General features: G+C 45.1%; 1 protein-coding gene across 14 annotated transcripts in view; it reads left to right on the top strand.

The window, feature by feature from the left end:
* Positions 1-792: 792 nt before the first annotated feature.
* The window catches only part of Napepld (N-acyl phosphatidylethanolamine phospholipase D), a 32,664-nt gene continuing 7,666 nt past the window's right edge, over positions 793-25,790 (top strand). For 8 of the 14 annotated variants that reach the window (XR_012908806.1, XR_012908808.1, XR_012908812.1 and 5 more), the window contains exons 1-4: positions 793-1,073; positions 15,323-15,632; positions 20,578-21,224; positions 24,910-25,024. Coding sequence is in view for 3 of the 14 variants with exons in the window: in XM_075955993.1 (XP_075812108.1) it covers positions 871-1,073; positions 15,323-15,632; positions 20,578-21,224; positions 24,910-25,024 (1,275 nt within the window). In the remaining 11 variants the exon portion in view is untranslated. Of the gene's footprint in view, positions 1,074-1,301; positions 1,906-9,556; positions 10,040-15,322; positions 15,633-20,577; positions 21,225-24,909; positions 25,025-25,790 lie in introns of those variants that run through there. The other 6 variants (XR_012908815.1, XR_012908814.1, XM_075955994.1 and 3 more) reach the window with 5 other exon arrangements.

Below are 25,790 nucleotides of genomic sequence, written 5' to 3'. Positions count from 1 at the left end.
GTTTAAAGTCCCTTAGCAAGGGACACTAACAAAGGCATTGGAGCAGTAGTTTCAATTCTTCCTTTGGGTTTGTGGTACTGTCGCTATTTTTTTTTTTAATTTTGCTGATGCACGCCAAGTGTTACTGAGCCCCACCCAGGTACAAAGGAGCTGTTAAGCATATATTAAACTTAAAACAAACAAAACAAAAAAGCCGATCAGTTACAACTGTAAGCTACCCAGAGGGAAAAAAGTATAGAGCAGCATGATATTCTGTAGTATTAGATGGTTATTATTCACTGTCTAAAGGCATTATAGTTTGGCTTGCATTTTCCTATCATAAGTGTACCAGTGCCCGGTGTTTCTTTTTCCCTTTTGCCAATACGGTCTCAGATAGCCTGTTTGGTTCTGGTAGATGCACATATCCCAGAAAAGCTTTCAGAGTTTGTTGTTTTGTGTTTTGTTTTTCACTCATCCGCTCATTACTGAGTCTTATATACCTTTGTAGGTTACTTCTTGAAGTAATTTCAATCAGTTAAGAAATACAGTCACAATTTTATAATATACTCTGGGATTTCAGAAAGCCTTATATTTAGTAATGAGCCTCTGTAACCAGGCCCTTCAAGTCAAAGTCCATGCTGTGCCCTTTGGCCAGCCGGATCCCGCTGGTTTTAGCAACCGACTCTGGGGTCCAGGAATGCGTCCACGTGACCTCTGGTGCAGGGCTCAGAGCCAACCTGGCAGTGGTCCCAGGGCCCAGCCTAAGAGTTCAATCGCCGTGCTCACTTTATCAAGATGGCCTGGAGGCCCCGGCGCCTCCGCCCGCGGGGCAGCGGGTGACGCGGGGTGTGACTTGGCTGCGGAGGTCGGGGACCGCAGCCAGCACCGAAGATGGCGAGGCGGCGCGCGCTCAGGCGCTGCGTGCAGCTCTTAGCGCCCTCGGCGGAGCTGGAGCGGCGGGGCCGAGGGCGGAGGAGCGCGGGCGGAGGGCGTCTCGGCATCGCCCGCGGCTCCGGGGCGCGCTGGCCCCCGGGATTAGCGACCTCAGCCGTGGAGAAGCCACGCCGGGCGCGCCCGACCGCCCTAAGCGCAAGGTGAGCCCGTCCTTCGCCCCGCCCCTCGCGAGCTGGCTCCGCCCCTCCAGCCTTTGCTCCACTCCGTTCTCCCCCTCTGACTCCGCCCCTAGGGATCTGGCTCCGCCCATCCAGCCTTGGCCTCATTCCGTTCCCCCCAACCCCGTCCCTCGCGATCTGGCCCCGCCCCTCCAGCCTCCGCTCCACTCCGTTCCCCCTCTGACTCCGCCCCGCCCCTCGCGATCTGGCTCCGCCCCCTCCAGCCTTGGCTCCACTCCGTCACATCCTCTGACCCCGCCCCGCCCCTCGCGACTGGCTCCGCCCTCCAGCGGTCGCTCCACTCCGCCCCGCCCTCTGACCCGTTCCCGCCTCTAACTCCTCCCCTCGCGAGCTGGCTCCGCCCCTCAAGCCTTCGCTTCACTCCGTCCCGCCTCTAACCCCGCCCTTCAGCCCCGCCCCCGACATGGCCCCGCCCCCTGCGCTACGCGCCGCCGGGAAGCCTCCCTGCAGTTATCTTCGCGGGGAGGTGGTTTCCGGGGCTGCGGTTCTCCTCGGCAGGTTCGCGCCTTCCTCGCGGTGTCGGTGTAGAGCAGCCTTTCCGGGGCTGTTTGGACATCTCGGAGCACAGCGGGTTGCGATAGGTTTCCACTCCCGAAGTCCTGCCTCCTCCTGGGGATGCTGCACTTGTGAGTGGCAGGCTTCTTTTGAATTACCGCACCTCAGGAGTTGCGGCGCCTGCATCTGTGGAGCCGCCGGGGTGAAGAGCCACCGTGGTTTTAGTCGTCTAGGGGAGAGTAGCCGTATTTGGGACCTCAGATCCCGCCGTTCCTGCATTCCAGGTTGCAGCTCTACGGTACGAACTCAAGTGGGGGTCTCTTCGTTTGGTTACACGTAAATGAATGGGGTCCACGACTTAGCAGAGCAACTTATTTCGGCTCCATCTGTAGTAGTCACCTTCCTAAATCCGTCCCCAAAGCGTTCTTGCCTCTTTTTTCTTAAAGTAAATGTAACTTATTTAACCACAGAATGAGCAAATGCAGGAGGCAGGATGGGGAAGGGTGGCGAGAGTCGATTTTTTTTCCATTTTGTGCTTGCTTCTTCGATTACTGAAAGCTGTTCAGATGGTCTCCCCTTCCCAAGGAGTGCGGTAGGACCCTGGTGGTATGAATATACTTTCACTGTCTCCAGATGAACCTGGACGATGTGTGACACTCAGTCGGACCCAGAAAACGTTAAGGGAAAGACAACAGTCAAGAGTCTCTGAAGAGCCGGGGACTTCTTGCTTTGCCCTTACTGTAGGGTGCTTTATAAATTGTGATACCATGACTTGGGTACTTTGGCTTAGCATGAAGTCAGAAAGTCACTCCAGCGATACACACTGCTCTGTAAATTAAGAAATAGTTTTCATCTTTATTAACAGATGGAGGTGTAACAGTTCCGTTTCTGTTTTGTCACATTGGGTAGGCGTTAGTGGTTACAATATGGCTTAGAAAGAAGTTACATAATCTCAAAAGAATGATTATCTGGATCTTAGAGCAGTCTGTATTTTAAAACACTTTTGATTTTTGTTGTAAGAAAATATTAGCTTTGTTAAAGAATTTTAGGGCAAGTTTGTGAGTTTAGAATCAGAATCTAAGAGGGATTGAGGGTTTAAAACGGGTTTATGTCAACTTGGAAATATAGCCATACTCTTCAAAGGTTTGGTTTTGTTAACGTTTTTGCAGGCTTGCTAGCTTCATGAATTTATAGCAAGTGTCCAAGTGACAAAGTCCTTAGTGTGTGTCTCAAGCCTTTCCATGCCATTTACAGTTCCAAATGGGCTGGACAGATTCTACATTCCAAAATGGAGTCTTAAAATTTGTCCAGTATGACTGTTTGAAAGACATTTTACCATAAGCAGTCCGTCATAAGGTCTGGGTTGTTTTATTTGATAAGTCTTTGGTTATACTTCAGTTGGCTCATCATCCCTATCTGTTTGTTTGAAAGAAGTCTTATGTTCCTTTAGATAGTCATTTAGAAAGCCAGGGGATTTTTTTAAATGGAAATTTAGTTTATGTTTGGAATTCATATTTGACTTTAAATTTGTTTTCTCTTTGTGCTTTTTTCCTCTCAGTGGTGCCTGATTATAGTGAATTTTCCCATTCTTTTTCACTCTGTGGGATTAAGAATGTGGCTGCGTGGCGCGCCCTGTGTGGCGGGGTGTTTAGACTGAAGCACATGCAAGTAAAATGTGTTTTAGTTGAAGTATTACCAGGGAGATGAATTGTGCTCTTTTGTTAAAGATCATTGAAAACCTATAAAGGCATATGTCAAATTGGCATAAAAATCAATTCCAGCGATTGCCACTGTAAGGTTCAAGTAATCTTTCCTTCTAATTCCTGCTTGTCTATAACTTAGTGCTTTACTTGACATTTTTTTAATTTAGTAATTATTGATTATGTATTTATTTTATTAATTGATGATTATAACAGATTATATATATTTTTGGATGGCCCCAAGTATACATATACAGTAGACATACACTGTCTATTGTCAACTAACTAACAATATAAAATAATTATTATAACTTAATCATTTTTCAAGCTCTTTCAAGGTGCTTTAGGCCAACAAGTCAGGTTCAGGTTAGACATCTGAAGCAGTCAAGCCAAGATAGCTCAATACAGGTTACAACACTACACCCTCAACTGGATTAAAAAGTTGGGAATAGTCACTATCATTGGCCATGAAGGCGTAGGACTACAGTTAGATGGATCAGCATAATTCAGAAGTGTGATTGGAAAGCACTTCTTACTGCTGGGTGTGGGAGCGCATGCCTGAAATCCCAGGGCTTGTGAGTAGGCAGCTAGGCTTGGTTATACAGAAAGTTCCAGGCCCGCTTGGGATACTAGTAAGACTGTATGACAAAAAGAAAGGGGAGAAGGGAAGGGTGAGTTCGGCTCGGCACGTTGGACACCTCTTTCCTCTTTATCGGGGCAGGTTTTTGTGTTTATGGAGTTGGGACCTTCCCATATTAAGGAGCACCGACATACAAACAGTAAATGTCTGACAAATTCTGTTTGATTTTTGTAGTCCTCCTCAGTTATATGAATAAAGTTGTGAGGGTAAAGAGACACTTGGCTTTCTCGTCGTTATTAACAGACCTTACACTGATTCTTCTCAGTTTTACTCAGCAGACCCCTGCCCTGCAGCTATTAGATGACCACAGTAATTTGTTTTGGAAGTTAACCTTCTGTGTTTGAAGTCCCTTTGCTTAACCTACAAAGACGTTTGTTCCCTTTTTAAGTGTGTGTCTTTAGCTTGCTTAGAGAGCTCATGGAAAGCTAAATTTCCTTCTTCCACTGTAGTTAAAGTAACTAATAAAAGATTGAAATATCTGGCTTTAAATTTGTTTTTTCCTTTTAACTAAACAGAGTCCCGAACATGATGTAGAACATGCTTTTTCTCTCCCCTGTCCTGACCCTCTTCTGTGAGCGCTGCTCTAAGGATTTTTAGGTGACATCTAGTCTTGCTTATCTGAGGATAATGAAGGGGAAGCATGGTTAATAGACTGTCTAGACTCCTGGACAGATCCAGACTCTGGGAACACCATATGACTCTATGGTCTGACTGGCTCTGCCTGTAAAAAGGTCACACATGCGGTGGCCCTTATCATGGGATAGAGAGTCGAATGGGAAGGAACCCTGGAGAATAGGGACTTGGTTCAACTTCTTCAGCTTGCAGGTCTACTTCTCTCCTAAAAGCTGAGCTTTTATGACATCTCAAACCTGGGCTGTTACCATTTCACAGAAGTGATCTGCTTTAGTATTGTTGAGGGAATGTTGATTCCTTCAGCTTGGCTTGGTTTTCTACGTAAACATTTTATCTGTTGTATGTACATGTGTGCTGTTTGTAGCCTGTTGATTTTTAAATGGGATTAATGCTGATGCACATACGTTGAGTATCCTTCCAGTGAAGAATTTCACCTAATAAATTTTGATGTTCTCAGCAGCATGGTTATGCACAGCCTTGTAATTTCTTTTTGCATGGCCGTTCAGATATTTTCAGCTCATGCTGAAATGTTTAAGACAGCCTTTTACCTTCGATTTAGTGTAAGCGGCCACACTTGGTAAACTTTGTTGGCTACAAGGATGCATTTGTGTTGTTGAGGAGGAGGCGTCAACATTGGAAGAACCAGGGCTTTGCAGAATTCGGGGCTCTCAATGTGAATAATAGGAAGTTTCCCAAACTAAATACAGGCTCCCTGCCTGGAGATGTCTCTCTGTGGAAGGATAAAATGCGGGCTGAGCTTACGACATCTTTTCAAAGCAAGGACAGTATCTTCAGGGCACTGTGTACATTTTCTTTTCATATGACCGAAACACAGAATGTTATTACTAATTTGTTAATGAATCATTGATCATCGGTTGATGGGTATTTGTATAATTTCAATTCAGAACAATTAAGTAATTAAAGTGGTATAATTTGAAAAGCATCTAAGATTAAAAGAGTATTTTTTTCTTTTCTTTTCTTAAAAATTTCTTTAATTTTATTGTATGTGCTTTGTTGTGAGGATGTCAGATTCCCTGGAACTGAGTTACAGACAGGTGTGAGCTGCCATATGGACACTGGGAATAGAACCTGGGTCCTCTGGAAGGGCAGCCAGTGTTCTTAACCACTGAGCCATCTCTCCAGCCCCCTGAGTAATTTTCTTTCAAGGAGCTAGTGCTTAATGAATGTCAATTAAGAGCTTCTTACTTTGAAAAAACATTCGCATTACTGAAAGACAATAAGGTGAACCTTGTGTCTGTGTAAATACTGGTAAATTGTGAGCTGTTGGTTCTATTAGATTTAGCTTAATTGGTGGAAAGCACAGACTTTGGGGTTTGATCAGCGTGGATTATCCCGAAAGTCAGCTCTTACTAACGTCTTGACTTTACGCAAGCCGTTGGTTGTTGTTTTGTAAGCTCTCCTAAACTTTCTAGTTATGGCAGTTGTATTGGGGCATTTTGGAAAGTTGTTTGAATATGTTTCTCCACCACATGGAAGAAGTGGAAGACTGGCCTGCTTGGACAATGTGTTTAGCACCATTCCTTGGTGTGGGCTCCAGGCAGTTTCCCATAGTAAGATCAGGGAGGACCCAGGGAGGATCAGGGAGTGATTTCCTTTCTCTTCAGCAGACTACTGGACCGGTCAGAACATGACCAGCATGGCCATCCCTTGCTGGAAGGCTGAAGATGGAGCTGCTCAGCTGGTATTATACCCTAAGCCAAACAGGGGATATTGGATTTTATGGGGGACTCTAACCTCCTAGCTGTTCCCCATGACTTTTTCACAGTTAATAGAGTTTGTGGGAGTGCCCTCTGTTGACTTAAGTCTCTCTGTCCTTTACTTTCGCCTCCCTCTTTGATTCCACAAGTGTTTGCTGAACACTCAGCACTTGTGAATTGCTGCTAGGCATTGTAACAAGCAATGTGAATTATTACTGATCTTTCCCCGCCCCCCTTGGCTTGGTTCCCTGGGAGCAGAGCCAAATTAGAGACTCAAGTGAGCTGAATCTGAGTCTGTAGCTTATCGAACTTTATAGGTGGCAAGGTGGTCTTTCTACTCTAATAATAGGATTATGGCATTTATGTAGGGCAGGGTGTGTGACTGTGGAAGAAGCCACTCATGATAGGCACCCGCAAAGCTAGCCTGAATTCTAGCACTCCAGAGAGACCCGCGGGACCTTCCTAAGTGCCCGAACCCCTGAGTACAATCGTGGTTCCACTCTTCACATTCATCAGAACCAACCACGGGTTCCCTTCTGAGTCTTCACTGGGTAGCTTCAGGCACAGTTTAAAAATCTTCAGTGGTGGTGGTGCACGCCTGTAATCCCAGCACTCGGGAGGCAGAAGTGGGTGGATCTCTGAGTTCGAGGCCAGCCTGGGCAACACAGAGAAACCCTGTCTCCAAAAACAAGCATCTCCACAGTAAATTCTGATGTGCAGTCAGCGTCGATAACCAGAGGCGTAAGACTTTGTTCCACGCTGGACAGGAACTAGTCTTAGAAGACTATCAGTCACATGCTGATCCTGGTCTTTGGCTTTTGTTTTTGATTTTTAAGATTTATTTACTATGTATACAGTGTTCTGCCTGCATGTATGCCTGCAGGCCAGAAGAGGGCACCAGAACACATTACAGGTAGTTGTGAGCCACCATGTGGTTGCTGGGAATTGAACTCAGGACCTCAGGAAGAGCAGTCAGTGCTCTTAACCTCTGAGCCACCTCTCCAGCCGCCTAAGATCCTTTCTTGACAACTTGGTTTGACCAATGAGAGGAGGTGGGATGTTCTGGGATAAGCAATCTTTGATTGAGGAGGCTAGACACTGAAACACTGTAGGGCATGATATATATCTAGAACAATCTGACCTCGCCTGGCTTTTGTGCTGTGGGAAGTGCTGGGTCACTGAAGTTTGCAGTCTTTGCTTTCAGGGGACGGTGAAGAGAGATGAAGGGAATGGTAGAGATTATTATTTTCAAAATCAAGGGACTTTCAAGTGGTGTGGGATAATTGTCTGTATTATGTCAATCATGCTTTAAATAAACGCTGATTGGCCAGGCAGGAAGTATAGGCGGGTCAACCAGACAGGAAGTAGAGGCAAGGCAATGAGAACAGGAGAATTCTGGGAAGCAGGAAGCTCCCTTGGCAGTCCTGCCCAGACCACCGAAGAAGCAGGATGTGACCTGCTCCCTTGGAAAACGGTACTGAGTCATGTGGCTAACATAGATAAGAATAATGAGTTAATATAAGTTATAAGAGCTAATACAAAGCCTGAGTTAATGGGCCAATCGGTTTTATAACTAACTTATGGAGACCTCTGTGTGATTTTCTTTGGGATTTCACAACTGTGGGAACCAGGCAGGACAGAAACCCCAACAAGCCGGCTCTCATGTTAGATTCAAGGCTTGTGAATCTAGAAGGAGCTCTGGAGCTGATAGGAGATCTGGAGCTGGTACAGTAGCCTTGGGTACAGTAGTCTTCTTATTTTTAAGATATGTGTGAATTCTCAGAACACTAGGATATCTGTTATTCAAATATAAAAGTGAAGGCACATTCTAGAGCTGATTCCGTTTCTTTTTATTTATGCCATTGTCTTTAGTTCAAATATATATCAGTGTCGGAGGGTAATAAAACAGTGGTTTGTAGTTACTGAAGATTTACTGTGTGCCCGAGACTGGACTAAAAATTATGAAGCTAAAACATAGAAAGGAATATGAAAGTGGTCAAGTTTGGATGTATGCATGTAACTATGTATGTATGTATGTATGTATTCTTTTGGTTTTTCGAGATAGGATTTCTCTGTGTAACAGCTCTGGCTGTCCTGGAACTCACGCTGTAGACCAGGCTGGTCTCGAACTCACAGAGATCCATCTGCCTCTGCCTCCAGAGTGCTGGGATTGATTAAAGGTGTGCGCTACCACTGCCTGGCTGATAGCCAATTCTTGGTAATTATGTTGTTTTAAAACATGCTTGCGTAGCTTACTACATGCTCCTCTCCCTGTTCATTGGCAGCGTGTACTGAGTCGATCTTATAGGTCTCTGCCTGTTTGAACCTCGGTGGTTTATTGGTTTGCCTGAAACTGTCTGGGGGCCGCCTTCAGGTGCTTGGTCTGTGCTGAAGAGGCCTAGATGGTTGAGCAGGGTCTGACCGCAGCAGTGCCTTGGGCCTGGGCTCCTTGTAAAAATCTTTCCCGGTTGTTGTAGTCGCTTTTTCTCTACCCCTTTCTTTTAAAGGATGCAACCCCTATGGCACCTTGAGCAGAGTGAGTCTGCCATTCGGCCACTTCAGAAAGCTCTGGGCGCCGGCAACCTTTAGTAATTTGCATGTTTTATATCCCCCCCACCCCATGTCCAACACACACACACACACACACACACACACACACACACACACACACACCCCGAGTCCCGTGTTGGCAGACGTTCAGGAGGCTCTGAGTCCTTTCAGCATCACGGACCCCGTGTGTCACATGACCATCCGTGTGACCTACTTGCCTTGTAGGGTTCCTCACTGCTCTGTGAACCTGGGTCACTGGTGCTGGAAGTGCTTTATTCTGAAGACTACCGTGTTCCTCCTCCAAAGCTGACCGTCTATACACGACAGGTAGCAAGCCAGCATCTGTATGGCTGTTTGGGGCTAGAGTGAAAGCTTCCCCCGACCCCCTTCCCCCTTTCCGTAGGACTTGGAAAACTAGATCATGAGTGGTCATTCAGTGTTTGTTAAACACAACACGACAGGGCTTTAGCACGGTCGCTCTCTGGTTATATCTAGTGTCAGGTTTGCCGTACAGCCTCCTCCGCAAGGTCTTCTTGTGCCCTGACAGACCGCAGCCTATCTTTACCCCGTGACGTCCCACGCCCAGTGCCTGCTCTCAGGTAACAGTCCTCTGCCAAGCTCTCTCCAGTTGGCTCGGGAAAGCAGCTGCACAGAGAGCTTCCTCCCAGGCGTGGTGAAGTGGGGCGGGCTGGCTGGAGCGAGTACCAGTGAGAGGAGAAAGGTGTTGGTAGCCGGAGCTGAGTCTTGGCGTAGCTAAAGGTCGTCACAGTCGCAGAGGTGGAAGGGACGTCTGAGCTATGGCCCAGTCCTCTCGTTTTATAGGCGAATGAAAGCGAGCCAAGTTAGCTGACTTTTGACGCAGAGTTGGAGCACTAAGCCAAGTCAAACCGAGCTGCACACTCCTGTCCTCTCATCCCTCGGGAGCCGCACAGACACCCGCGCTCCATTTCTTCTCGTGGGCTGCGTTTGCACAGAAAGGGTTCTTTTGTTGTAGCCGTGACAGAGTCAGCGGAGGAAAGAACACACGTTTTGGAGCCATGCTTTGGTTAAGGCATTGCTTTAAGAAAGAGCGAAGAAGGGACCTTTAAGATCATTAGCATATTTTGAGCTTGGTTCAGGATTTCTCTGTGCTGTTGACCTGGAACTCACAGAGATCCATCTGCCTCTGCCTCCCAAGTGCTGGGATTAAAGGTGTGTGCTACCACCACCAGCTAAGTTGTTTGTATTTGTTTTTTTTTAAGTTTTATGTATTTTATGCACGTGACTGTTTTGCCTGCGTGCATGTATGTGCACCATGTACTTGTCTCCTGCTCGAAGAGGGTGTGGGAGCCCCTGGACCTGGAGTTAAGGATGGTCATGAATAGTGACTGAGAGCCACACCTGGGCTCTCTGTAGGAGCAACAGGTGCTCTTACTCCCAGGGGCTTTGTTTTTAAGCTGTTGTTTATCTTGTTTGGTTGCTTCTAATTGTTATCAGCTCCGTGCTTTCTTACTTACACAAAAGGAAAACTATGTAGAGGAGTCAGCTAGAGTGTTCATATATTTTAGTGACGTAAAATATTTTAATAGGCTGTGAAGTGACTTTTGGGTCAATGTACTGAATTAGCTTTATAGCTAAGAACATCTAAAGCCTTTGGTAGTGAGCAGTCAGGACACCCACTGTTGGGATCCCTGTTGTCAGGGCACCCACGGTCCTTGACTCCTTTTGCGAAGAAAACGTGTTCTCAAATTTATATTCCGAAGAGTTGAATTATACTTTGCATTTATTCCTCTCAGAATTTACTATTGAATCTTACATGCTTTTGCTTGTTTTTCATGTCAGTTATTTGTCCAAGTATTTTTTGTCTATAACTAGATTAGAATTTTATGAGACAAATTTGAATTATTTTTAAATATGAGCAAATACGGAAATATGATTTCCATAAGGTGTAAGGAAGCAAATGTTTTCGTAGTTTGTCACATAGAATTATTAAGGGAGAAACAGAAGAACCTCAACACATTTGTCTTATATTTTGAGACTGTCTTTCATCTGGGAAGCATCAATTAGGCAAAAATGGCATCTTTTTTCACTCTTTTACCAAATATAAATCCTAATACATATAATAACCCATGTTTATCTGGTATCTCAACATGCTAACCCATGGTGTCATTTGTTCATTTTAGTACTGCAGAGAGGAACACATTTAAACAAGGAGCCTGAGTTCTTGTCTCCTTTGTTAAGACAGATGTTTAGACGCGTGTTATATGTGTCCGTATTTAAATGTATACAATGCATGGATACTGATTCTGGTGTGTCTGAGCATTGTTATAACTCACATAGGTGTGTTCCTGCATGCTGTATAAGCCCTTTCCTATTTGCTTGGTTTTCCCGTAGCTTCTGAGCAAAACCGATTAGGCTGAAAGAACAAGTTAAAATGTGACTGACAGATAATGCCATGCTTTCTGGTTGGTCGCGTGGCGCAGCGAGAGCCCCGCACACAGAACATTTCTCCACTTAAACAGCATAGCCGAGGCGTGGGCATACCTGCCGCACAGCAATTTTCTCCGTGCCCGTTGGGGTCTCTCCCGGCGTCTTCCTGAATCCAAGGATGGGGAGAGTTCGCTCGACTCTCCTGAAGCTCTTTATAGATATTTCAGAGAGTGGGATGTTGGTATTTTTTCTAACCTATGCTGTCTAGCATTATAGTAAAAGGATCCTTCTCTTCAAATCAAGTCAGGGTGAACAAACATAAAATTGTAAGTATGGCTTTTTTCAGTGTGAGATATGAGAATATGGTTCTGGTATGTTCCAGATGTGACCAACATTGTTGTTGTATGATAGTCACTGGGTGTTTATTAAATGTCTGTTGTAGGAATTCTAATCTGCTGCTTCATAATTTCATATGCGAGCATTGAAGCCCCAAATGTATGTTGTACTGTTGTAATTTTTTTTTCAAACTTCTCAGATGATAAAGCAGTACATTCAGTTCTTGGGAGTAGGCATGTCTTAAATGTCAAATGTACGAGGCATTTCTGAAGCAGAGAATTTTTGTTTTTAGAAGGCATTTTACCCATCTGTGCAGTTATTGAAGTAAAATATTTGTCCTTGGCTGGCTTCTCTTCACCAAATGTCAGGGTTCAGACCTCCCTTTGGTCAGAGATGTGGGGGCTGAGTCGTCGGTATTGGATAGGCGATTAATATTCAGTGTACTTGGTGTTTCCTGTATGAAACTGACGTCTTTTTGTAACAGGTTTGTGTTTGAAAAGCTCAAATACAGAGCTTTTCAACACATACAGCTCAGGTCTAGCTTTCTCGTCCTTCCACCCAGTGTTTAATGATGCCCTTTGCGTGACTGTTGCTATAGACAGGCTGGTGTTGGGGAGGGAGAGGCCCTCCCCACATGACTCAGCTCCCAAGCTGGCTTTGTGTGTCTCCGTGGCGCTGGGCGCAGATTGTCATTCCCACACTGACTCGATGGCCTCTCGGGACGTGGCCTCCAAAAGCATCATTCTAGACGGCCGTGGGTTAGTCCTCCATCCCCTCCCTTCCTTCCTTCCTTCCTTCCTTCCTTCCTTCCTTCCTTCCTTCCTTCCAAAAAGGGTCTCTCATGTAGCTCTGGCTGTCTTGGAACTTGTTATGTACAGCAGGCTGGTTTTGAACTCACAACGATCCATCTGTCTCTGCCTCCTGAGTGTTGGGATTAAAGGTGTGCACCACCACCGCCCGGATTCTAAAAGACCCTTTTTAAGCATCTTCAGTGTCTGTGGTTGCCCACAGTATAGACAGCCTTCCTGATGTGGTCATTCAGGTGAAGGGTGGCATCTTCCTCTGAATAAACCTTTCTTGGTTTGTATGTCCTGCCTCCATGGGACTGCTAAATATCGTTCCCCCCAAACCTTATTTTGGTGTAGTTTTCTGGTCTTTGAAGCAAAATGCTTGTTTTCCTTTTTCCCTTTTCACTGTATTTTACAGCCATGCCAAAATTTAATTAGTAAGTACAGTTACAATCCGTGTCTATATTAGAAGGTGTGTAAATACAGAGACATGTAAGTATATATGTAACGAGTGCGTGTATACATCACAGGAGCTATTCATTATCACGGAAGGGTGCGTGAGGTCCGTCTGCATAGTAACATACACTTATCTACACTCACGGCCTCATCTGATGAATGAGCTGAACTTTAGTGAGGGCCACTGCCTTTGTAAAGGCTTCGGGCTAGGCTTACCTTTGAGAGTGTGAGAACTGAGTGTTAGAACAGAAGGAATTTCCATGTTTGCTAAGTTAACCAGCCTAGAGAAAAAAGAATTAGCATTCATGTGTACCAAGCACTTAACGTATGTTATATCATGTCATCCCCTGAACCTCCACAGGGTAGGTGATGATCTTATAGGTGAGAAAATGGAGCATTAGAAAGGTTGTTGGCCTGAACTAGGAAGCCTGTGAGCCCCTCTCATGGCCAGGCGCGCCCGGAGAGGCGTCTGGGCAACAGTGTGTGTATGCTCGGGCTTCTGCTAGCTGCGCTGTGCTTTCTTTCACCAGAGACTGTTCTGCAGGCTGACTGTTCACCCTCACAGTAGAGGAACAAAATCGGGGCCGCTCCTCCTGGGGTTCATGGTCTTTTCCCTTCTTTCTCAGACATCGTTCTATCTAATCACTCCTGTGGCCATGAAAATAACGTTCGGTTTTCTGTAATTTGTGCTTGTTGTTATTGTTGTTTGTTTTTTAAGGGTTGTAAGTGTGTAGTTGTGCATGTGTTGATTCTAAACCAATTAGAAAGGAAGTGTCTACAAATACAATCAACAGGAGGGCAATGAAGTTCTTCCTAGCAGGTAACGTCATGCTTTTAATGTGTTATTTTCCATTTCTAAATATTTTGGTCCTGCGTGATTCACAATCAAGGACTTCAGTATCTTGAGGATGGGTGGGTGGTGGCTGTAGAAACAAGTGCAGGGTAGCAGCTAAGGTTGTCTGAGGGGTGTGTGCCCAGGTTTCCAAGTGCTTTCATTGACTTGGATGTTTTCATCTTCTCGGAAACCCTAGGAGACAGTTTTATAAATGGGAAAAACCAAGATGAAGAAAAGGTGGGGAATGTATTCAAAGCTAGGATACTGCGGTGTCTTGGCAGTATCTTGTCTCAGTTACTTGGAACTTATGTCGTTACTAGGTTAATTAATGTGCTGTCTCCTTCCTTGGTAAGGGGACTCTTACTCTCTGGGGCTGGAGTTACACATTATGGTCAGTACGAGAATAACTAAGCTCATCATTTAGTAGGGTTATATGTAAGTCACTTGAATTACTGAGGCATCATTAAGAAACTAATCAGGTCTTACTTTATTGTAAGACCCATTTATAATTATGAAAATAAGGCTATGGAAAGGTGCTCGTGTTAGTTTAGTTTTTGGGTTTTCTGTGACATGTGCCGGAGAGGAGCACTTTAAAAGAACAAGTCGTCGTGGGTCATAGGAGTTCCAGTACATGGTAAAGGGTTCCATGTTTCTGGGCCTGGGGGAGGCTGACGCCATGGCAGACGGGCATGTTGGAGCAGGGAGGCTGGGGAGAAGTAGGAGTGTGTCTCTCTTCCAGAGAACATCCTTCCATCCAAGCAGGTACCAGCTTTCGTAATTCCTACACCTCCCAATGGTCAATGAGATTTTGAATCCTTCTGTTGATCACTTCAGTGATGAAGGCAGAGCCTCCATGATCCAGTCTTTTCTCTGAAAACAACTTTGTTGGGAACCAAACCTTTAACACATGAGCCTTTTTAGGGGGTGTGCTTTGTATCCGTCATAATAGTGCTTCTGTTTACTCTGCAGAATGGCACTGAAACAGACAGCATTCTGTCTAGCTGGCTAGGGAAACAACGTTGTTTAAGTAACGACAGGGAAGGGACTTTTGAAAGGCTTGGCTGGTGTGTTGTTCCCCAAGGCAAACGTCTTTCTTTTCATCGAGTAGTAATAGTGGATTTTAAATTTGTTTTTGCAGCAAGAACATTGGAATGAATACAAATAGTATCTTTTAAGGTTGGGCAAATATTATTGACTGAGAATGATACTAATATGCTCTAGTGTCTGACTTTAATAGGGTTTCTGTTGCTGTGAAGAGACACCATGACCACAGCAACTCTTATAAAGGAAAAACATATTTGGGATGGCTTACATTTTCAAAGGTTCAGTCCATTACTGTCATGGTGTTACATGGTGGCATGCAGGCAGACATGGTGCTGGAGAAGGAACTGAGAGTCCTGCATCTTGACTTGCAACAGGAAGTGGTCTGAGACACTGGGTGTGACTTGAGCATATATGGGACCGCAAAGCCTGCTCCCACAGTGACACACTTTTTCCAGTAAAGCCACACCTGTTCTAACAAAGCCACACCTCCTAGGAATGCTGCTCCTTATGTGCTTGTGGGGTCCAGTTCCATTTAAACTACCACAATGACTTTTTGTCAAACTTGGTAATCTCCCTTTTCCTTTTTTTTTATTTTCCTTTTTAAAGCTTCTCACCAAAGGACATGGAAGAAAATGAAAACAGCCAGTCTCCAACAACAAGCTACCAATATCCCAAAGAAACAGTAAGGAAGCGCCAAAATTCAGTACAGAACTCAGGAGGAAGTGTGTCCTCTGGGTTTTCCAGGAAAAGCTTCAAACTGGATTATAGACTAGAAGAAGACGTAACTAAGTCAAGGAAAGGAAAAGATGGGAGATTCGTTAATCCGTGGCCAACGTGGAAAAACATCTCTATTCCAGGTGTCCTCAGGTGGCTGATAATGGAGAAAGACCACAGCAGTGTCCCAGGCTCCAAAGAGGTAGGCAGATGGCTCCGTCTCTTAATGCTTTGTGTATGCGTTAAATATACGTGTGTGTGCACGCGCGCACACACACACACACACACACACACACACAACTTAGCTTTTCTTTGAGGCATGATCCTCTACTTATCTGTTTGCGTTCTTTTTTATACGATGAGATATAATGGTAAGTTTGAAGAGACAAATGAATCCTATGACCCCTGTCCTCAAGTTCCTGGTTTAGCAGTACAGGATGTGTGTAAATAATCCTTCCCTGTCCATAGCCAGAGGCTGGAGTAAAGTGCTGTAGAAACAGAGGGGTAGACAGACGTGGTCCATTCTGACTGGAAGGGGTCTTCGGGAGCGTGTGTGCTGGTCTTTCCCAGAAAGCCATTCTGCAGTGGTTTTCTAGGTCAGGTGATCACGTGACCACACCATGAAGGGGAGCAGAGCATGCGTGCTCCAGAAAGTGACATCTGATAAGGAGTTGGGATATGGAGTCTACAAAGTAAGGCGTGACCTAAAGTAGATCTTTACTGTTGGACTCAGCCACCGATGCTGTAAAGAACTCCTGCTGTCCTTTGCAGAGCTGCATAGGTTGACTGGTTTATTAGCGTCAACTGCAGCAGCTTCACTCGGGATGCAGTTTGTTAACCCTTAGCAAGGAGAATCCTGGAAGAGCAAGACGTGCTGGGGCAGGGTTGGATGAGTAGTGATGGCTCCCTTACACTGGCATCTTCTCTTCCTGGCTGGCTTTTGGGGAGCTGGGGGCAGGGTTCTGAGTTTGTGAGCAGAGGGATGATAAGGAAAGACTGGGTCACTCCTGCAGGCTTTGGTCTACGTGGGAAGAGGTAAGGGCTGTGCTGGTAGAAGTGGATTTGGTGATAGTGTTACTTGGTAAATGTTGCCTGCCTTTCTTTAAAGGATATAGGATTGAACGTCTTACATCATGTCAAGTGTGGTAGCGTACACCTTTAATTCCAGTACTGAGGTGGCAGTGGCTACTGGATCTCTGTGCGTTCAAGACCAGCTTGATCTACATAGTGAGTCCTGGGACATCCGGGGCTACACCGTAAGACCCAGTCTCAAAAAAGGGGTAGGGAAGAAACTTTTATCACTTTAAGGCTAGAAATATTCATAGTAATCTCTATATAGTATATCTATAACTATATATGTATGCGTTTATACACACATATATGCATATATTTGCTGTGCTCAAGATTAAATCTAGAGCCCAATAAATTGTTTTGTTTTTTGAGACAGGGTTTCCCAGTAGCTATGGAGCCTGTCCTAGAACTCATTCTGTAGACCAGGCTGGTTTCAAACGGACAGAGATCCACCTGCCTCTGCCAAGTGCTGGGATTAAAGGAGTGCCCCACCACTGCCCAGCCAGGCCAGTGGTTTTTAAGGGAATAGCTGTCCCTTTTGAAATACCAGTAAAAGCTGTGGAGGAGTACATACATGTAAATAAGCACCTTGTGATTGGCTTTGTCATCCTGGATCTTAGGGACCCAAGTCAGTCCTTTCTCTCACTTATTAGCTTGTGTTTACTGAGCACATGCTACGTGCTGGACACACTCTATGATGTCCCAGAGGATGAATAACAAAGCCAATAATTAGTCACTCGTGTGGCGTGTTAAACTGTAAGCGTGCTGGTTGATGATGGTGGAGTGCACCATTAACCCCATCTCTCCAGAGGCAGACTCTTCAGTGAAAGACTGAATTTAAATCAGATCCATGCTGGTTTCTTTTATTTCAGGGTTACGTGTTTAATGTGGTGAAAGGGTGAGCTTTACCCCAGTGTGGCGGGGTTCATGTTCCCCAGATCCTAAACAAAACCCAGACTGGAGGTCAACTCAAACTTAGGAAGATTTCTGGGAGTCGTTTTGTTAAACACTGGGAGTCCAGTGTTTAATGAGAAGATCACAGCCTTAAGTCATTACTTTGAAAAGAAAATATTTAAATAATTATGTACTATGCTATTTATCTCATTATAGTATACTGTATTTGTTTACCTATATATATGAAAGTGCTGTAGCAGAAACATATGGTTAATGTATACATCAATTACTAGGTCTAAATGAAGTGTCATAAGCAGGAAGCATGGTTTAGTTGCCCTGTGAGAAAGTTTCCTTCCTGGACCATTCCTGGTATCTGTCTTTTCTGGCAGTGTGTCAGCTCACAGGCCGCACACACTTGGTTCAGAGGTGCTGTTGCTTTGCACAGTTGTTGCCTCTGTGACTTTGTCTGATTGTTATTGTGTTACAGCCACCAACAGAAGGGCTGTTCTGTGAAATGATCACTTAGAAACGTATTAATTACAACACTGCTCAGTTTATTTTCTTATGCATATTTCTAGCTAGCTCTTACATCTTAAATAAACCCATCTCTATTAGTCTGTGCATCAGCATGAGATTGTGGCTTACCTGCAAGGTTCCACTTTCTGTCTCCTCCAGTGGGTACGTGGCATCTCCCTGACTCCACCTACTCTCTCTCTCTATCTCTTCTAGCCTGGCTCTATTCTGACCTGCTATAGGTTGAAGCAGATTTTATTAACCAATGGTAGTAAAACATATTCACAGCATACAGAGGGAAATCCCACATCAGGGTTTCTCTGTGTAGCCCTAGGTGTCTGGACTTATTTTGTAGACCCTGCTGGCTTCAAACTCACAGAGATCCACCTGCCTCTGCCTCCTAAGTGCTAGGATTAAAGGTGTGTGCCACCCCAACAGCCTTACTGGTAATACTTTGCATACTACACAACTGACCCATTAAACATACAGTTCAGTGATTTTTAGTATATTCACAGACATTATCAACGACACACAATTATTTCTGCTATTTCTAAATATAATACCCATGTCCTTCAGTCATCACCTTCCAACCAGGATTCTTTTGCCCTGCTCTGTTCCCTGGAAACAATCGATCTACATTGTTGTCTTCATAACCTTGGTGAATAAATTGTGGCTGTTAACAATGCTCACTTGTGGGCTTGATCCCCCAATAGCCATTCAGAAGTGCTAAACGACAAACTTCGGGTGACCTTCAAACTTAGAGCAAAACCAAAGTGCATTCACTTTCAGTGGTTATGATTTTCCGAGTATTTCAACATCTTGTTCAATGCAGTTCTCTTTGTAAACATTTCAAAACAGCTTTGTTAACGTAATAGAGGTGCCACATATGGAAAGTGAATGATTTGATGAGCTTGATTTCAACATTGACACAGGCAGAATGGGTCACCTCTATAAAGATAATGAACATACCTACCATCCCTGATGTTTTCGTGTTTTTTTTGTGATCCTACCCCCTTTTCTCCACACTTCTTCCCCAAGTCCTTACTTTTTTTCTAACCCTAATTATAAAATTTGAGAATTAATTGAAAAAAATCTAACATTCATTTGTTCATTAATTTAACCAATTTTTTTTTTATTGATCATGTCCTGTGTTGTAGTCACTGAACCAGGCACTTAGAATGATCCCAAGCTATAAAAGACGAGAGATTGAGTCTACATTCAGACGAGAAGACCTACAGGAAGCTTGCATTCATAGACACATGCACGTCCACGGGTTGCACAGGGTGGGGGTGGGATCCCACCTGCAGAGAGAATCAGGGATGCTCCCTTGGAGGATGCACAGTTTAACGACTGTGTCCAAGGACTGAGAAATGGATCAGAAGCATGCAGAGTTCTGAAGCTCGGTCCAGGAATGGGAAGTATTTCCCTGAGTATGGGATAGACAGTGTGTGGGATTAGATAGAGGAAGCCTGGCTGGGAGGACTGGGCATGCCTTGGGCAGCTTACTGTTGGGCAAGGGGATGAGATGGGGCTTGTCAGGGAGTCGTGAGCAGTGAAGACTTCCAGCAGGGAAGGAGTTAAATCTTACCCACAGGAACACGGATTTTGTTGGATTATTTTAGGCAGGTCTTACTATATTAACCCAGGCTAGCCTTGAACTCTTGGTCTTTCCTCCTTGGTTTCCCAAGTGCTGGGATTGTAAATGCCACCTACCAACTTGGTACAGTGTTGACGACTGTTATGTCTCTTGTGTGTGGAAGGAGCGGGCACGGAGACAGCTGAGCAGTAGTCATGAGTACTCTGATGTGTCTAGCTGCTACTCAGGATCTTAAGTCAGGTTATCAGCTGTGCAGAAATTCAAGAGATGAACAAACCTGGTGTATGCTTGGTCACTGGGGTTGGGACACGCTGTCTTCTTTAGGAATACACATAGAGTGTGTACTGTGAGCCATCTCCCAATGTGGTACCGTTATACCCATCTTCGAGACGGAGAACTTGAGCTCGGAGGGCTTAAGAGACATGGCTGCCATCTCTGCCTTTCCTCCCGTGGCCAGGCCTTCTCTTTCAGACTCTCTCAGTCTTCTTAGTTCTCTTTCACCGTTGTCTCCTGCCTCAACTCTCTGCGTCAGCCTTGTAAAGGTGAGGACTGAGGGGAACCACTTATGAATGTGACCCAGGAATCATCACAGGGTTTTGCATTGCCTTTGTTGTGCTCAGGAAGTGAGCTCTGCAAGACCCAAGGGTTAATGTCAATTGCCGTCAAATTCCGTTGTGAGTTCCCCTGGACTGGCCTGCTTCTGAGGCTGTTTTCAGGCAGCAGATAACGTCACCGGCTCGGGGAGGTGACAGCCACAGAATGATCGCATCTAGGCCATTCTGCTGCTGGTGCTTCCGAAGCCAGCCTTCAAAATGCAAACTTAGCAGTATCGAGGGGTTTAAATTGCATTTTCCTTCTGCTTCTTGCATTTGGGACGAAGCAGATTACTAAACGGTGGTTCTTAACTCACCTCTAGAAAGGAGCAAGGGCACATGTTGAAGAGCAGGTGTTCTGGATGGCTTCAGTTATCTCCAAATAGTTCCCCGCTGAAATGTAGGTCACAGTGTTTTCTGGGATGACATAGCATCTTTCCACCCCCTAACTGCTGCCTTTTCCTGTTTTATATATTCAGGAACTTGACAAAGAGCTCCCAGTGCTTAAGCCGTATTTTATAAGTGACCCTGAAGAAGCTGGGGTGACCGAGGCTGGTTTACGAGTCACGTGGCTGGGCCACGCCACGCTGATGGTGGAGATGGACGAGCTCATTTTTCTCACGGATCCCATGTTCAGCTCCCGCGCCTCTCCCTCACAGTACATGGGCCCGAAGCGATTCCGCCGCCCCCCGTGTACCATAAGTGAGCTCCCCCCAATAGATGCGGTCCTTATCAGTCACAACCACTACGACCACCTGGACTACGGCTCTGTCCTGGCTCTGAATGAGCGGTTTGGCAGTGACCTGAGATGGTTCGTGCCTCTGGGTCTCCTCGACTGGATGCAGAAATGCGGCTGTGAGAACGTCATCGAGCTGGACTGGTGGGAGGAGAATTGCGTGCCTGGCCACGACAAGGTCACCTTTGTCTTCACGCCTTCCCAACACTGGTGTAAAAGGACCCTCCTGGATGACAACAGGGTCCTGTGGGGCAGCTGGTCTGTGCTGGGGCCTTGGAACCGGTTCTTCTTTGCTGGGGATACTGGCTACTGCCCTGCTTTCGAAGAGATAGGGAAGAGGTTTGGGCCCTTCGACCTCGCAGCTATTCCCATTGGAGCATATGAGCCAAGGTTTGTAAACACGGATGTTACGGGCTATGATTCCCGATACTGTGGAATTTGTGATTTTAGTAGTGGGCTTGGTATACATCGATAGAAGACCCAGAGGACCTGACTACTGTGTTGTACTTAATGCTGTCTCTTAGGAGAGGTATGATTTTAGTGATGTACATGTGAAGCAAACGGACTGTAACAACGTGGGCTGGGAAGTTGGCTTCCTGGGTAATAAAATGAGTGCTTATACAAGCAATTGGGGAGGGGGGGTGCAGGTCTGGATCCTCAGAACCCACAGTAAAAAAAAACCCTGGCTGACAGCACAATCCTGGAATTCCAGAGCTGAGGAGGCAGGCAGGAGGATCCTGGATGTTCACTGGCCAGACTGTGTAACCAATCAGGGAGATCCAGGTTCAGCGAGAGAAGCCGGCTTAAAAACAAGGTGGGGGCCTTGCAAAATGGATTAGCAGCTGAAGGCACCAGCTACTCAGGGTAAAGCCTGAAGACCCGAGTTTGGTCCCCTGCAGGTTTGAAGGAGAGAATCCGCACCTGTAAGTTCTCTTCGCCCGCATGTGTGTGTGCCACACACAAAGAATGAATAAATGTGATCATTTTTTTCTCCTAAAAAGGCAGAGAGGGAAATACCTGATGTTGACCTCTGGGCTGCACGTGTCCTCATACACATGTGCACATACACGAACACACCACACATACCAGGTTTTGCTTTCCTTTCACACCATGCAGATATATGTGTGTCATTCAGGCTCCCCTGCAAGCGCTAACACAGATACATTGTATCGCTAATACAGATACATTGTTTCTCTAACACAGAAACATTGTGGCTCTAACACAGATACATTGTAGCTCTAATACAGACACATTGTATCTCTAACACAGGAACATTGTAGCTCTAATACAGATACATTGTATCTCTAACAGCCACATTGTAGCTCTAACGCAGACACATTGTAGCTCGAATACAGATACATTGTGTCTCTACCAGAGGCAGCATATCTATAACCTCAGCTCTTGAGACTCACTTGGGTAGCAGTTTGTACACATGGTAAGGGATTTTGTAGTCTTTTGTTTTTACCTTATATCTATTATTTTATCCACCCGTTTCATTGTAACTGGGGATTGAATCCAGGGCCTCAGGCATCACTGAGCTATATCTGGTCCCTGCCAAATTCATTTGTTACCCATTAAGTTCACCAAACCTTATTAACATTATCTATCTTTCTATCTATTTATCTATCTATCATCTATCAATCTATCTATCTATCTTTACTTATTTTCTTATTGTGGTGTTAGATACTTTATTTTTGATTTTTCGATACAGGATTTCTCTGTAGCTTTGAAGCCTGTCCTGGAACTCCCTCTGTAGACCAGGCTGGCTTTGAACTCACAGAGATCTGCCTGCCTCTGCCTCCTGAATGCTAACATTAAAGGCATGTACCACCACTGCACGGCGGGTTTAGACACATCTTCTCTGGGTCCTTAGTCATTATTAAAACTATCATAACTTGGGGTGGGAAGATGGCTCTGCAGGGTAATGGTGCCTGCCAGCAAGCCTGATAACCTGAGTTCAAGACCCACGTGGTGGATGAGAAAACTGATTCCCACGAAATTACCCTCTGACCTCCATACATGCATATAGACAGTCATACACAAAATAAATTAAAATGTAATAGTCAAAAGAAAGGATGCTATGGTATTTCAAAGGTATTATATTGAAGGGATACTAAAGATTAAAAAAAACTGAAAAACTATCATAACTTGCCAGATGAGGTGGCACATTCCTCTAATCCCAAAACTTCTGTTTCAAAAAAACCACCACCACTACATACCACAGCAAAAATTATAATAAGTCAGTATTGATATTTAAATTTTACTTTTTCCACTCAAATGATTCTAGTTCTCATGAAACTTCTGAAAATATCAATCAACATGGCTTTAAAAAACTGTGGTGGTGCATGCCTTTAATCTGAGCACTTGGGAGGCAGAGGCAGGCAGGTCTCTGTAAGTTTGAGGCCAGCCTGGTCTACAGAGTGAGTTCTAGGACAGTCAGGGATACACAGAGAAACCTTGTCTTGAAAAAACAAAACAGACAAAGAAACAAAGAAACCTGTTACAAATCATTTTCAAATGGCGTTGCTTTTACTCACTATGTATTAGAGTATCTCTTATAGTTATGAATCCAAGCCCCCATGAGTGCTATCGAATGTGTTTAACATGTGTGTCTGTGGTGAGGGCACAGACTGCATGCTCACAACCTTGCCTTTCTCTGCAGTGCTGTGCTCCGTCATCTTTCTAGGCTACAAGAGGCTGGGGCTGGAGGCATGGCCTGCTTTAAGAGCTTTAAGCATGGTAGTTCATGTGTACAGTGGAGTCTGGCTTTATCTTGCCAATCCTAGCAGTTTCAGAAATGAAATAAAACTTAGGAGCTCTGCACACACGTAAGCCGATTACAGCAAGGAATGTATTTCCGTTGTGTGCTGAGAGTATTTTATTCCTCCGTCCAGGATGTCTCATCCTCAGACACTGCAGCTGGAATTACTTTTCCCACGTGCGGTGCTGGGGTCTGAATCCAGAGCCCTGACCAAGCTAGGTCAAGCGGTCTGTTGGCTTTAGCACTGACGTTTCATTTTAATGGCTAGAGTAGATATAGATAGATAGATAGATAGATAGATAGATAGATAGATAGATAGATAGATAGATGGATTGATTTCAGGTAAACGGAAGTTAGAAGAGAGATAGGATTGTTTAATAGGCAGTAGACACACCAAGACTGTTTCCATTCTGTCTTGACTCCTGAGTGTCAAGGCAGAATACGGCTTCTGTCGTCTGCTGAGTGGCTTTGGTTTGGGGTTCCCAGAGGACCCAGCAGCTGCTGACAGTAAAATCATCCTTGTGCTGTTGATGGAGTCTTGGGGATGAGTTCTGGGAGGGCCAGAGCACCTGGGCTCCAATTCTTTGCCTATTATTTTATTTCTTTGATTCATTCCTAAAATTGCAGAGTATCTGCTTATTAAAGTAATAAGTCATGTTTTTAAAATACAGCATCAGTCAAAATCAAACATGAAACAAAGCTTGAGACTCTTGTTTAGCCATTTATACACATAAGATTTTTGCTTTTTTTGCCTCCAGAGAAAAGTGGACTGAAGGGAAATAATTTTACTGACTGTGGATAGGTTTTGCTTCTGTCTAGAATTGTTTATTTGCATATATATTTTGAGTCATTTACTTTTTTTTTTTTTTTGAGGCAGCATTTCCCTAGCTGTCCTGGAACTCTATAGACCAGGCTGGCCTCCAACTCAGAGATCTGCCTACCTCTCCCTCCCAAGTGCTAGGATTAAAGGTGTGCGCCACCAGCGAAGATTTTACTTTTGGTATTTATTGGTATTGTGTGTCTGTGTGATGAATGCCATGTGTCTGGGTACCTACAGAGGTCAGAAGAGGGTGTTAGCTCCCTGAGAGCTGGAGTTATGAGCCATCTTGAGCCTCTTGATGAGGGTGCTGGGAGCTGAACTCAGGTCTCCAGGAAGTGGGCGGAGCCATCTCTCCGGCCTTGCTTGTTTTCTCACAGTCTTGGCCCGCCTCCAGACTCCCGATGTGCAGACTGTTAGAAGCTGATTAGATGAGACAGTCATTCAACTCTAGGCTGTTTTCAAAGCTGAATTAACGAATTGCTGTGTTTCATCAGGTGGTTTATGAAATATCAGCATGTTGACCCAGAAGACGCTGTAAGGATTCACATCGATATTCAGACGAAGAGATCCGTGGGAATTCACTGGGGAACTTTTGCCTTAGCTAATGAGGTAAGTGTGGTTTAAACAGACAACTCAGCCATGACTGCGCGTTTGTTGGAGGGATTTCACAGACCACGCCGTGGACTCAAGTTCCATACAGATACCACGACCACCACATAAGCTGGAAGGACAAAGCCTACTTACTAGTAAAATAACACTTGAGAGCAGTAGGAATAAACCCCATGGCGTGCTGCTTTGGGGGCTCGTTTTCATAGTTAAGGAAGCATGTGCATCTGAGATCTGTGTGTGGCGCAGAGAATGAGCCATCACGCCCCCATGCTCCAGATGGCTGATGTTCTACCAGGAGCTAGAAGACACGCACATTGTGTACTGGACGGTGGACGTGCTTTTATATGATGTGGGGCAGATCAACTGGTCTCAAAACAGGGAGGGATCAGGAATCGTTTCATGGAAGGAGGAATTGCTAACTTGGCCACAGGCAAGAAGAAAGTATTTATTTCCAGAGGAGGGAAGGGCAGAGCATAGTCTGGGGGCAGCAAACATGGGGAGAGGAGGAGTTTGTTCAACAGGAGAGAGGGTGTCGTGGAGGGCTGTGGGAGAAGAGAGCAAGAATGTGGGGCTTTCTAGAAATATCTGACCCGTTCATTTCACTTCCCCCCAGTGTGTGTTATCTCCACTGTGTGAATGTGGCTTATTTAGACTGTGTAGGAAGAGCTGACTCTTCCTGGGGAACTGATCCCCAGGCTCTGCTAGTATGGGTTCTAGAGTCAGGAATTCTAGTGAAATCGTCCCTTCATTCCTGGGTTCGAGCCCA

Source organism: Microtus pennsylvanicus, chromosome 22 (assembly GCF_037038515.1).
Source record: "Microtus pennsylvanicus isolate mMicPen1 chromosome 22, mMicPen1.hap1, whole genome shotgun sequence".
In the NCBI taxonomy this organism is placed as follows: domain Eukaryota; kingdom Metazoa; phylum Chordata; class Mammalia; order Rodentia; family Cricetidae; genus Microtus; species Microtus pennsylvanicus.
Note: the sequence above shows the minus strand (reverse complement) of the source record. Positions and strands in the feature narration are given on the sequence as shown.